At 37.4% G+C, this 14,766-nt stretch overlaps 1 protein-coding gene across 1 annotated transcript; it reads right to left on the reverse strand.

Annotated features, from left to right (window-relative positions):
* Positions 1-536: 536 nt before the first annotated feature.
* Positions 537-8,478, reverse strand: LOC148878161 (gibberellin 2-beta-dioxygenase 8-like). The gene is made up of 5 exons (XM_088949993.1): positions 8,123-8,478; positions 7,307-7,493; positions 4,234-4,691; positions 1,606-1,927; positions 537-1,480 (listed from the first exon to the last, which is right to left on the reverse strand). The coding sequence occupies exons 2-5, from the start codon at positions 7,346-7,348 to the stop codon at positions 1,235-1,237; spliced, it is 1,068 nt and encodes a 355-aa protein (XP_088806119.1). The 5' UTR covers positions 7,349-7,493; positions 8,123-8,478; the 3' UTR covers positions 537-1,234.
* Between the last annotated feature and the right edge of the window lie 6,288 nt (positions 8,479-14,766).

A 14,766-nucleotide genomic window follows, 5' to 3' on the forward strand; every position in this document is an offset into this window, starting at 1 on the left:
AAATATTAAATTATCAATACATGAGTAAGATTGGAGGTATTGTATCCGTATCTAAGGTTATAAGGTCATGGAGACTCATGGATATACCAAAATATACCAGAATACTAGGAGTTTGGGTTTTTTTTTTTAAAGTATATGAAAGTATTGGTCTATTGATTTTGGAGAGAGGTGATGCAAAATATATTCATCAAGTGCAATCATCGTTACAAATAGACTGATGCAAATCTGAACCAGATGTAAAATTGGTATACAATCCATTTCAGATTTTGCGCTGCAAACGAACAGAACTTTAAGGTTTTGTGTTTAATTATTTGCACTGATGCAAAACTATTGTAATGCAAAGAAAAATAAAACCCAAAACATAACAAAGTAAAATCTAAAATAAAACCAAACTAAAATTTACACTTTTTCATTTGCACTCTCATACATTTGTACTAGTGCAATTTTAATTGCAGCCAAACACAGCATAAAAAAAATTAGCATATGAAAAAAATAAATAATGATTAAATAACAAAACACATGGATCGAGAGAGATGTTTTCGTTAGCAACTTACCTTTTATCCATCTAATAGAGTAATAGTTACATAACTAATGGTAAACCATTACCATATCTGTTCACATTCACATGGATAATCGAGTCCAGTATTCCATCGAGATTTTACTCCTCATCTTTTTACTTGAATCTTGCATAACAAGGAAAGAAAATGCGGAGAATACGGATACACACCATGCAGAATTCTGAATTCCAGTCCTAGTAACTCTCTTCCCCTTATGAACCACATCCTGCCGTGAACTTGACATTTCCCCTGTACTTTGGGCTATAAAATTTTGATCTGGGCGGATTGATCATTCTCCCAAGGAAATATGATAGTAGTGATGTCTTCTGGACTGAATTGGTGCAACAGCAAACAACCTCTTGACAATCTATTTCGAAATTCGAACCCAATTTTGAACAAAACTCATAACTAAACCCCTCTCCTTACGACACTATTGTTGTGGTTGCCTAAGAGCTATGGGATATGTTTGGATGCAGGCCAGACTCTCTTCCCCAGTTCCCCAAGGTTCAGGGCTATACAGCTAAAGCCTAAAGAAGAAAAAAAATGGAAAACAAAGATCCCCAAACAGCAATAATATCTTATCCTACGTACATAATCTAATTAAGCAGAGAAGAAAACCCTGAACCCAAACACGCTCAAAATGTTTTTTTTTTTTTTTTTTTTTTTTTTTCTGGTTTTTAACCCAACTGGCTTCGAAGGAGAAACCTAGGAAGCCCTATCTTATAGCCTCTCGTCCGGACGTCCTCTTGGACCTGCTGCCTATATTCTCTAAAGTTAAACTTTCTGTAAAGCGAGGGCTCTCTGCAACTCTGTATTACAGTGTCGTAGGACGGGCAAAAGAAATATGCTACGGAGAATCTTTGAACTTGTCTGTTGGTCATAACTCTGTGTTGAACACTCTTGTAAACGCCATTGCTCCACGCCTGCATCGTAAGAATATTCTTGGTTCAGCAATTGGAATCCAACTAATGTAAAAGTGTACCAAATGTTCACTTGTGAACTCTGAAAGATTCTAGTATGCTACAATGGTGAAAAGAAATTGAAGTACCTCAAATAAATCACCAATGTTGACGATTAGAGCATCTGGGTTTGGTTTGACAGTGATCCATCTCCCATCTTTCACCAGCTGCAATCCTCCTACTTGATCTTGATACAAGATTGTGAGGAAGTCACTGTCGGTATGCGGCATCAACCCAAAGACCTCGGAAGAAATTGGGCATGGAGGATATCTGTTCATTCGGAGATAGCAAGTGCTGGGCAAGCAATTTTCCGCAAAGAAGTTGGATTTAACACCCAGATTCTCTGCTAGAATTGCAGCTATACTTTGCGCCAACACTGAAACTGTTGCCTCATATTCTTTAATTGTTGAACTGAAACAAGAACATTTCCATCCGTTAAGGCCGTATTTACACAGAAAAGTTGTACCTGACATATATTTGGGTTGGACATGAAGTGTCCAGTTTCCTAACAAAAACTGTTGCAACTCTCACACACAGTCATTATGTAGTTGGGCCCAGTGACAGGATAACAAACGATGGGCCGGACACGAGAGAAAGTAGTTGGACTGGGCTGGCTCCTGGTACCTGTCGACCTGTCGTCCAGAACTAGAAGCCAGAAGGTGGTTGGGACTTGGGCGCGAGGGTAAGAGTTGCAGAGGTGGCCTTTTTGACAACTGACACCCATCCTTTTAGGTTTTTAGGCTTTTGCTAGTCCGAGAACAAACAAGTGAAACAACTGAGTAGACAAGAATGTAATCCAATTCCAGCTTGGAATCGAATCTGTGGAACTCCATGGATGAGACGGGGCCACTTTTCAGAGAGGCTAATGTTTTCCCACGAAGAGAAGACACGTGGTATTCAGTGTCAGAACACTTATCTTCAGCCCATATGGAGGGGCCATCAAACCCGTCCAACTAGGCCTTGGACTTAGACAAGTGCAGAATAACACACCATAGACTAGGCCCCCGGTGATGCCACAGCACATGATGTTCACGAGAGCAAGACAGGAGTGAGTGTATTTGTGACTTTGTGAGGTGTGGATACAATTGAGTAGTGCATGCGGTACAACTACAGTAGAGCAGAGTCACATTTGATTTGATAGACTTGTGAAGGGTCCATGCTTGTAAAAAAGAGAATATATTAAATATATATAGTAAAGTCTGGTTTATACTTTGTACAGTACTTTTATTGATTTTCCACGTTGAATGCCAGAATTGTATCAATTCCATTAGTGAGTGATCCTGCCGGCCCAGTAGAACTACTGACTTGAAAAACATGTGATATTATATATATATATATAATATTAAGGATATGGAACTATGGATGGGCCATTTTGCTGGCTTTGTATCGCTTTGTAAGGCAAAACCTCAATAATTGAAGGGTTTGGGAATTTTCTGGGCTACATGCAGTACAAGAATAACACTCCCTATCCAAATGCTGAAGAGTGAAGCCCACCCACCCATCGATTTTCCTGCTTTGGGTTCACATGTCATCATTAAGGCAATGACACGCCGTTGGATCTGGAATGGATATACCCAGCCAAATCTCTATCAGCATTTGAGTGGGGGGAAATGGGCTTTCATCCCCATCAGATCTGGTAGGGTGGGCTCCCTATTCAATCCATTTTGTGCATTTGGGTTTGTAGTGGGTCAGATCTTGGAAGGAAAGTGCTCGTATTATGGGATCCATGCTCTCCCTGAGTTGTATGAGCCAGACTCTTGTTTATATTTTTTTGTTATTAGTTATAAACATAGAATTTACAGGAAGAAAATATCTTATTGCTTCTCATTCTCTTTTAGGCAATAACAGTAGTGGGCACATGCATATGCATCTGGATATATATGAAATTTCATTATTTAAAAAAAAAAAAAAGTAGAATCACTGGAAAGGATAAGGAGGTACATGAGTGGATATGTAATATGTTTTCCTCATAAATCATAATAATGGAATTGAGAGAGATGCACACCTATCCCTTTTTACTATGAAGAGGATTAAAATTTAAAATTTCAAAAGCGTTGGGATTAGTTTTCACGACATAACGTACACCGGGGGGGGGGGGGGGGTTCCCTAGTTCATAGTTTTATACTTTTGATATTGATTATCTTGAGATAATTAATAATTTAGCTCATCACCACATGTTCAATCCTTTTGTCCCCAAATAGGACTTATTTTGGATACGTGGCAATTTTCTTCTTTAGATTAGGTCATGAGCTGAAGCTATCCTTTCCACGTGTCATCGTCCAGCTATGGTCAAGAACTAATGAACTGTACTTTAATCACCATAATAATCGTGCATTAATTTTTTTTCCTCTAGAACCTAATTATTTAAAAGGAAAAGCTTTTATATATGCCATAATTTACAATAAATTTCCTCTTCCATTGTTATATACATGGGCCGTTGGGCCGAGGGCCGAGGACCGCGGGCCGCGGGCCTTGGCTTATGGGCCATGGCCTTTCCTTGATTCCTCTGGAATCAGGAGCACGATCCTAATCAATATCGGGCGGAACCGATCCGAGGAAGGATCAATCAATCCAAAAATACCAACTTTTTTTAACAAACTAGTCACAGATTACAGCGAAAAAATAAATAAATAATCATAGTAATTGCAGAACGACGGAGTTTTTTTTATTAAAATTTATTTATTTTGTAATAACTAATGAGAAATGTTTATACGTACCTGAGACTGTTGGAATCGGCCGATTTCGAAATATCGGTCAGTGGAATATGGAAGGCTTCTGACCACGAGAACTGCCTCAGACAAGTTGCTGAAGGCGTCCCCCAGCGGTAACTATCCACAGAGAAGTTCAAAAGATTCTTACTAGCCTTCTTATCAAACGGATGTTGGAACAGTTTCACCTGTTCATGGTGCATCCTTTCCAAAATCTCCCTCGGTATCCCATGATTCACGGCCTGAAAGAAACCCCACTGTGCTGAAGCTTCAGCGATTTCTCTTTTGCACTTCTCTCTATCTGATTTGCTGCGATTCAGGCCGCTCAGATCAATCACAGGGAGCTCGCATTCTTCAATGGTGTCATTAACTTTTCCTCCTGTTGCTTTTCCAATGGAGTTCTGGAAGAGGGTCTTGTAGGTCTCTTCAAATGGTGGATCTGCATCCATCCTTAGTGGCTGGAGACACTGGAATAGAGAGAAAGAGAAGGAGGAGGAGTTAAAAACACTCAAGGCTGAGAAGTTTTAAGCTTATATACAGACTAAAGAGAATTAGCTTGAAAGTCTAGAAGAGTGACAGAGAGAAAAGATTGGAAAATGGAAATACAGGTAAGTTGTGTTGTGTTCCTATTGGATGAAAACGTTTCCACATTTGCATTTCCAGGTTTCATGACTAGGGCTAGGTTAGTCCGGACCCAGCCCGAAAAGGTTGGGTTGGGTTAAAGTTTGGGTTAATGCTGGAGTTCTAAATAATTATGTATATCTTATTTTTATAAATTATTATACTATTTTCTTTTAGACATAATTATTGTAAAATTGAATTTACCTGAAACCTTGAATCCAAGAAATAAGAACAATTTGGCCAAAGGAAGTAGTCAAGCCGGGCCAATCCGAGCCAAACCAAAGTTTTAGAGATGGAGGTTAAAAGTTCAGGTTGGACTAGGATTGACCTCAAACTTGCACCACTATTCACAACGAGGTTGTTGGGAATTGCAATGAACGTCATCTGGTGTAGGATCTTTTTTACTTGCGTCTTCTATTCTTAGATAGTGTAGCCTTAAATCCAATCATCATTACTGGATCTTTTACTATAAATGGTCTTCAATGGTAATGACTAATGAGATATTCAGCTTAGCCCAAAGAGTCGGGTTGAAGTTTGGATTAGGAAGGAAAAGTATGAATTAGACTTAAATTTGGATTTGGTTAGAGACTTAAACATCCCAAAGGCCAAAACCGATTTACATAGATATACAAGTACTGAATTACATATGTCAACAATTATAAGTTTGATAGTTTTTTTCTAAAATATAATGACTATATCCTTTTGTATATAATAATGCTTAAATTGAATTAATCTAACCCCTTCAGTCTTAGAACAAGAACATTTGAGAAAAAAAAAAACGTAAAAAAAGTCAGGCCAGCCCGAGTCCAACCCAATCTGGAAACTTCAGGCTGTATTTGGGTTACGGTTGGGGGTTCAATAGCTCCGGTTGAGTTTGGGCTGATCTCAACCCAACCTAACTAGGTGCAACTTGCACTCAGTATTTGGACTTCTAAAGGATCAGTTTGGAAAGAATAAATTGTAAACTTTTATATTTTATATGTATTTATATTATACATATTTTATATTTGTCCGGTGTGAAAAGATGGGGATCGTTTTTTCTTTTAATGCAGAAAACATTACATGATGTTTAATGGCAAATATATACTGCTGCCTCCACCCTCCCCTCTTTTATTATTTCTTTTCCCGCGTATTGTCTATTTTAGATTGATAATTATTAGGGTCTGGTCTCCTATAATTAATAAGTGAGGGTCTGTTTATAAGGCTAGCATTGTTAGATCGGTACTTTTCACTTTTCAGGCTTTGAATTGGAGACCCAGCTCGAGAAATCATTGTCATATGATCTACTATTTTCGTGTAGGTTCTAGAATCCAATACGTGTGTTCAATCTATCCCTGATAAATGTCCCAGTGTTACCGTTTTACCCTAATCAGTACAGCTTTCTTTACACTCCAAAATAACTTTTTTACCAATCTCTGTTTACAAAATCACTTATTGAAAATCTAAAAAAAAAAAAAAGTTGATTTCCTTCACTAGAATTCAGTTTTCGGAAAATATTCATTTTTCACAGCCCAATTTTACGCTCAATCAAACATCATGAAATGGGAATTTTTAGATTTTTTTCCCTTCATTTTATGTGCGACCAAATAATACCGGAATAAGTGGATTTCTAATCTCAAGGAGTAAATCACTATTTACTAACCTATAGAAATAGGAAGATTGAAAACATTGAACATTTCATTTTGTGAATAGATGATTCCAAATTTACGGTGCCCGACACACTTCTAAGTCCATCTAAATGGAATCTTCCAAATCTTCCACTGGCAATATAAAAAAAAAAAATTAGAAGCAAAAATCTTGGCCTGGGCTTTATATTTGTTCATTTGTGAAGAGGCATGAGCCCAAATTTCGGCCTGTTTTATAGTTGCAATTGAAATTGAGGCCCAAACTAGTGGGGTGGAGGCAGAGAATGCGCATCCCTTAATAGTGTAAAGCTGAAGTGGAACACGTGTACAATTTAGAGGTTGTGTCCTATAGGTGTCTGGACAAGAAACTCCACGTGGCCCGTCTAGGGAAAAATGTTTGGAGATTATTTTGTTTGTCTAATTTCAGGGGCCTAAAAGTCTGTGAAACTCGTGATTGTCATAACCAGCTTTATACCTTTTGTACGAGGAAAGAGGGTGTGGACGGGGGTAGCTGCTGGGAGGGAACAAGTGAACCTTTTTTTTTTATAAAAAAGGAAATAATACAAAAAAGATTATCCCCAAGGCCCCAACAAAAAGTAAAACAATAGAAAAATGCTTAAAAACAGAAAAAGGGATGACGGGACGATGACTCGATTTTTTAAATAATAAAAGAATTAATTCTTTCAATGATCCTTACTTCCTTATCATCCGATATTAAGTTAATACAAATAAAATATATAAAGTAGAAGATTAAAGATTTCTTTTTTCTTTTTTTCTTTTTGCAAATATGCGAGTGAGTGTGTTAAACTTTTGAATGACACAACAGCGTTGAGTACCTTCGTTAATGTTTCAAAAACATTGGCATCCTCCACCCCCATTTCAGCTCCTTGGAAGCAAAATGCAACACCTTTACCGTCAGCTTATCTGAGCTCCGGCAGTGTGAGTTCGGTTTGTTTATAGCTCAAAGACAGCAGAGCAAGCTTCTCGTTTCAGGCCTCCAATCGATGTGGTTTTGTGTTACCTCTGCAATCCAGTATTTAAAGGGGAAAAATAAACTTAAGAAGAAGAAGAAGAAGAAGAATTTGCTTAAGTAATCAAATTAAAAAGAAAAGGCACGATATCTGCTCTTATAATTATTATGAGGCATAGCAAACATATCCCTTAACAGCCTAGAGCCAAATGATAAGATCAATAAACAAAACAAGGAAATGTCCATATCATACGTCTCTTTTGTTGGTTACTTTCTCGGTGGCGAAGTTGATGAAGATAGTAGGAGAGAAACAGAAGATAACAACAAATAAGAAGAATAAGACGAAGGAAAGGTGTTGGAGCTTATCATTGCCTTTACTTTTCGACAGGTCGCTACATGGAGAAAATGAAACAGCTCTTTCCATTATCCACTATAGTTTTGGAAATAATTATGATGAGAAAACTTCCATCAAGGGACTGGGTTTCAGAAGAGTCACTTACACACACTAGAGAGAGAAAGGGAGCCGAGGGGGCTTATTTATTACTTAACAAAATCAAGACTCTGCTTCTCTAGTTAATACCCATATCATGTTAGAACTTAGAAGACAAAAAGAGATAAACGCTAATCTAAAAGAGAGTGAAAGATGTATACAAATAAAGAATGAAAAGTTGTGTAAACTTACAGGGGAGAAGAGAAGTTGTGAGGTTGAGGAGGAGAAAGACAAGCAGTCCAAGGAAAGCGGCAGCACATAAGTGAAGATTTGCACAAATAGATGGATGCATTAATTTATAGGGATAGGGAAAGGGAGGAGTCCCTTTATCAATCATTAGTGACTTATGAAAAGCAACCAGAAAACCAAAGGATGTACACGGGTCTATATTCTCTGGTGGAAGAGAGGAACACGCGTCTCCAGATGGTATCAGAGAAATACACCAGATTTTTCGATTGAGATTTGAGAGAAGAGTAGTCGTAGTTGTAGATGACACGAGAGAGAGAGAATAGAAAGGGGTGAGACATGGATAAACGACAACCAAATACAAGTGATAAACCCAGATGAATGCAAACAATTTGGGGTCTTAAGCATGTAACAGGTCTCCAAGTCTACAGAGAGAGAGAAAGAGAGAGATCAGCAAAGGTGTTCAACAAACAAGGCACATGATTCTTCTGCACTATAACTGTACTACTGTTTAGATCATATACGACGTGGCAGCACTCAACAACATTTGGGGTCTCGTACCAGCTTACTCTGACCTCCACGTCAGCACTGCTTATTGACCTCCGATGAACAATAGTAATGCATGTGCTCTGCCCACCGGATAAGGACGTGTTCCATGGCACCACCTCTGTGATCGCTACGCGTTTACCGGCATTCAATTACTGCCCTACTGCCCAAACCATGATCAAAGCTACTGTTAATGTAGTGTACTCTATCTTCTTTTAATTAATTTGTTTTCCTTTTATTTATTTCCCGGCCTCTCAGATTTCTTCAAATAATTCAGGTAGGTGGTTGAGACTTGAGACTTTGAGACTTTATACTGTATCCACTTTTTTTTCTCATAACCTCACTCGATCTTATAATCAATGTCTTCAAAATTTTCTAAAACATGGGAGACATAGGCAATCCATCTTCAATAGGATCCTTCCCTTCTGATCTACGCTACAATCAGCTGGAGACTTTTACCAGCCAGCCCAGTTGGCCATTTGGCCAGCTCCAATCATATGTTTAGATGAGAATAGAAATGAACTGGAATTAGGTAAAAAAAAAAAAGGAGCTAAATAATGAGAATAGTTGGTAAACTTACTAAATATTTCTATATGTTAATATATGCATTAGATGGGGCACGTACAGTATTGCACATGACAGAGTTGTGGTAGAATTACACATTGAAAAAAGAAAAAACGATGGAGAGAGAGGGCGCAAGGTTTTAAAATCGAACCAGATAACGACCTGTTCATGTTACCGGGTCCAATGGTTTGACCGTTCGAATTGAATGGATGACCTGTTTTAATAAAAAAATTTAAAAATTAAAAAAAAAATTTGGCCAAAAACTGCTGGACAGTTCGAATAGTTTGACCGCTTGGATCAATAGTTTATTGATCAAATCAACGGTTCTTGCCCAAAATAACGGTTCTGGGGTAAAATGGAATCAGTCAGGTGATCGATTCTCGATTTTTCCAGTTCAACCATCCAGTCTGGTCCAGTTTTGAAAACCATGAGAGAGAAAGATGGGTGGCTTCAAATTCAGGCCTCATTCATTCTTGGGAAGTTACTTAGTAAATGCATTTACCAAGATGATTATTTCCACATAGGTAAGTGCATTTACTCATTACGTTCTTTTATTTCTAAGGTAAATAAAGACAATGACCATTTTAAGCATAAAAGGCGATTATTAAAAGGGACAATTTTGTTCTATCTAAGTGTTGACAATTTTTCTCATAATTGGGAGAGTTACTTATCCACTTGGGATATAGGTATCACTTATCCCACCCACAGAAAATAAATTTTTCAGACCCCATATAAATCTAAAAGAAAAAATATGAATATCTTGGTCAATGGGAAACAAAATCGCATTGACCAACTTTCCTCTTCTCAAAATTCAAAAAAAAAAAATGAAGAGGCCCTCATTCTCTCCCATAGCTTATAAGTATTTTTAATGGATAATTATGTAAGCAACCCGAATAAAAAAATAACAATAAGGATCGTTTACTAAGACCTATCCTCTAGTTTGCGTATTAATAAGACACCCCCTCTACTTTACAACCACTATACTTGTTGGTTGTTGCTGGTTCTTTTAGATGGAATTGTAAAGTGATATTTTTTGCCCTGTCATTTGGTTGACCAAAATAGTTAAAAAGAAAAAAAAGTAACTAAAATGTCAATACAAAAAATAAAATACACAATAATAGAAAAAAGAATAAATTAAAATAGAAAACAAAGGAACATAATAGAAAATAAAATAGATAATAAAAAATATTTTTCCATAATTGTCTATTATGGTTGTATTTTTATTTTTATTGCATGTCTTCCTTTAATTTGCTTTCAAGTTTGGCTTTTTTTCCCATTAATTTTTGCTATTTTCATAATAAAATAATGTGGGGGAAGGTTTTAGTTTTCTAAAAGGGTGGTTTTGATAGGTATTTTTGAAATAAAAAATTCCTAACAGGAAATATAAAACATTCCTAACAGAAGGGGTGCCTTAGTAATATGCAAATTATAGGGTAAGTCTCAGCATTCATATTGTTAGACAGTTTTGTATGCCCTTAGCTTCAATCCGGTTTGATGTACTTTTGATATTTAGTGTAAATAAATAAAGTGCATATTTGATTCATTTTGTTTGGTATAATTCTGTGTAAGACCCTAAAACTGGACACTTATAGAGACTCGTGTTAGTTTTAAATGTTCACAGCCATTGGACAAGTCTGTGGAGATTTATCCTGCCAAGGATGATATTGGTGTGCCACCAAGTGTTGGGATGGCCTGTCTCGGCCACCAGAGTAAGACCCAAGGCACATGCAGTATGGGATTACTCGAATCCTTGAATCGGACCAGATTTCCAATATTGCCCTGGACCTTGGAGACAGATGGGCAAAACTGGAAAGTTACACCTGACCCCTAGACTCGATTATGACACTTCACTAGTGTCGGATCGGGCTATCTTTGATATGCCAATCAGTGAGATCATTATCGGGGGTCAAAATCTGTACATGTTGGGGCAGTCTGAGAATTCATCTGAGTGGGTGATCATAGTGACAGGATCAGCCTCTTTGTCAGACAAAGGTAATGATCGGGAATGCACTCTCTCTAATAGAAACCAAACTGCCGACAATTGATTTCAATCGTTGGAATTTTGTTTTGCAAAATTAATATATATAGATATATATTTGTATGGTTTCAAAATGTTTGAAAATGGTTTTAATTCCCGGGATCCATGTGAGCAGAGAGTGCGGCACTGTTCCTTGCAGCCGAGGGAGAGGTCCTCTCTTGTCGGGCAGTGCTTGATCATTAAGGGCTGAGAGGTTAAGTGTAAGACCATTTAGGACAGTACCTGATTGGCTAATCTTGCACCTGCCCACAGTCCCTGGGTTTTTTATAAGATGGCTTGGCATAGGGACCACTTAATGTAAGTGTTGGGCCCATAGGGTCCATGTGATGGGCTCAGGGGTTCACTGTGCTTTTCAGTGAATTTGGCTGAGCCTTGTAATAAAGGCAGGGCTGAACCCATGTGGCCGGTGTCTATATCAATGCTTGGGTCCCACGCCATACAAAGAAGCCCAACTGGGCAGCAGATTGGAAACTAGTTAAGCACTGAACACTTAATGGGCCAAAAGCCCATTTCAAGCTGGGCTGATATGATCACCAATCTATGGGGCGGATTTGAGATTAATGTTAGCAAAAGGATTGGGCCTTTAACCCTATCCACTCTAGGAGACCAAATTCAAATCATATTTGAATCTGGTAACCTCCTGATAAGATTAGGAGTAAGCTAACTTAATCTGCAGATAGAATTAAGATCATCTCTTATCCAAATACTGATTTGGATTGGGATAACTCCTAATTATGAGGTTTCTTAATCAAAAAGAAAAGAGGAGAAACCCTAAGAGAAATATATCAGATTTCGAACCTAGGGTTGTGGGTAAGCAAGAAATCATCCTGTGAACTGAGATTAGATCTCATACACACTCCAGAGAGAAGAGAAGCAATTCAGCCATCTTCGTCCCAGGAGTTCTCCTCCAGCCACCGCCATTCTTTCTGGGAAGATTCGATCTTTGAAGAAGAAAGAAATCAAGAAATCAATTCTTGACATTAGTCTTGCAAAAAAAGACTGTAAAAGATTTGGTGCTCAGAGTTTCCAGAGGATTCTTGAGAAGGATCCAGTGTGTAGGACGCACTCTGCTGGTTCCGTTCCACCTACAGCTGTGTCATCTTCAACAGGAGTGGATCTTGGTGTCCTCTTTGGGCGTGAACACCAACTTTGGGAGATACTGCTTCTCTGGATCAGGTATAATTCCTCCCTTCCCTTTTGGTTCAGATCTGGTTCGATTATGGTTCAAGTAGGATTCTTGAATATTGTATTCTAATTTAGAGAATATGATTCCCAGTTGGAAGAAGGTAGGAAAATTTTTAAAATTCGCCCACCCATTCCGCAATCTTTTTGGCGTCCATTAGATGGATCCTACCATCCTTTCACATATGAAACTATAATATGGTTTTTCTTAGTAAATGACCCAAATATGGCTTCGTGGCCTTCAAAAAAAAATGGCTTCGTGGATGAATCAAAGCTAAAAGAGTTGAGAGTTGCTAGAACTAAAACTAGTATTAGGAATAAGATATTGCAAATAATTTCATGTAGAACTAATAACTAGTATAAGAATAAGATATTACAACACAATTTCATGTAGATTTAGGAGTGAGCAAAAAAACCGAAAAATCAAACCAACCAAAATTGAACCAAAAAATCAGTTAACTGAATTGATCGGTTTGGTTTTGATTTGATGTTTTTAAAAAATCAAAGGTATCAGTTTAGTTTTGGTTAACCAATATAAAAAATGGGCGGTTAAACGAACCGAATGGTATACATTTATTTCTATATATTTTATATATTTATGTATTATATACATTATAAATTTAATGAATATGCATTATATATATATATACAAATATATTTATAGTATATGATATATTATTTATTATTTAAAATATTATATTATATATTTATATATAATTTATAATATATTATGAAAATTAAAAGGCTGAAAATTTGACAAACCAAACCGATGGTTAACCGATTGGCTTTGGTTCGGTTTCAGTTACCGGTAATACCAGTTCAGTTACAAAAAAAAGTCCCTAAGTAGAACTAATAATTAGTATAAGAATAAAATATTGCAACATACTTTCATGTGTGCCTCCACAATCTTGTCTCATTCGAAGAACATTAAACTCATACCAAAATTAATTGTTAAATCCATACCAGAATTAATTGTTAAATATCCAATTACAATTGAGATTTTCTTTTCTTTTCTTTTCTTTCCGTTGTCTTAGTTTATGAATAACAAGAAAAGCTTTGTTATGAAGCGAGGTCCAAGAATTCAAAAGGGGTAGAATTATTGCGATGGTTGTCCCGGTGCCGACTCTTCCAGCTAATACTTAGGGGGCATCAATGGACCAGGTTTGGGTTGGGTTCTGCTTGAATCAAAATTAATTTGAATGGATTGGGGGATGGACCAATCCAAACTAATGATCCAAATTATTTATTGTATTGGATTGGACCTATTCCATCTATAATGGATTTATATTGGACTATGGTCAAATTGAAGCAATATCCAATCCATTAGGTCGTGTTTGTTTTCAATGTAAACTATCATCAATGTAAAAGTACATTGATAAAATTGATGTAGTATTTACATTGATTATCAGTGTAAAACTCAATTATGTATGAGGTTTACATCATTTTTAAATGTAAAACTTACACTCCAACCTAACGCACGAAAATACAAACCGAGAATGGAGTTTTACACTGGTCCATATTACACTGAATACAAACACTGACAAATATGAAGCGGTGGTAGAATTTTCTATCAATTTGTATTTACACTTCAAACAAATGCAGCCTTAACAAAAGATCAAAGTACAAGTATCAATGGACCAAGCTTGGGTTGTACCCAATCTAAATTAAAACCAATTCTGAACAAATTGAACCATTTAGACATTGAATTGGATCAGTCCATAATAATACAACTATATTGGACTTGGTGCTACCAAAATATGAGGCTGAGAGCAACAAGGGGATTTTTCAAGTATCCGAGGCCGACAGGTCCAATATGTAAACAAGAGAAGAGCATACGTCAGAGGCCTTGAGTGCTATCCCAAGGGCGGAGACTCCAACGATTAAGTTAGTCGAGTTCTTATATAAGGGTTAGACCAAGCAAGAGACAAGATCTCAGAGCTTAGTCCTTAACAGTCAAGGATGATTCTCTTGGGATTTTGAATATGCTTACCTTGAGGCAAGTACCCCCTTTTATAGCTAACCTTGCCTAAGGAGTGATTGGAAGCAATTGGTGATGTGTGGCTAGGATTTGATCTGGCTGATGCCACATGGCATCATCTGAGGCCCACCAAGTATCCCTACATCATTTGCCCCCACTCTCAAGGCCGTAATGGACAAGGTCGGATTGTGTGCTATGCGGAGACCTCGGCTTCGACTGAAGAGAGTATATAGTAGAGTTGCGTGGAGGCGTCAGCCTCGGTTGTAGAGGATTCTTCGTGGCGGTTGCGCAACAACTATTTCCTTGTTCACTCTCGATCTCAATGGAGGATTGCTATGAGCT

The sequence above is a fragment of the Nelumbo lutea genome, chromosome 1 (assembly GCF_056320005.1).
Source record: "Nelumbo lutea isolate HS-2025 chromosome 1, American lotus-T2T, whole genome shotgun sequence".
In the NCBI taxonomy this organism is placed as follows: Eukaryota; Viridiplantae; Streptophyta; class Magnoliopsida; order Proteales; family Nelumbonaceae; genus Nelumbo; species Nelumbo lutea.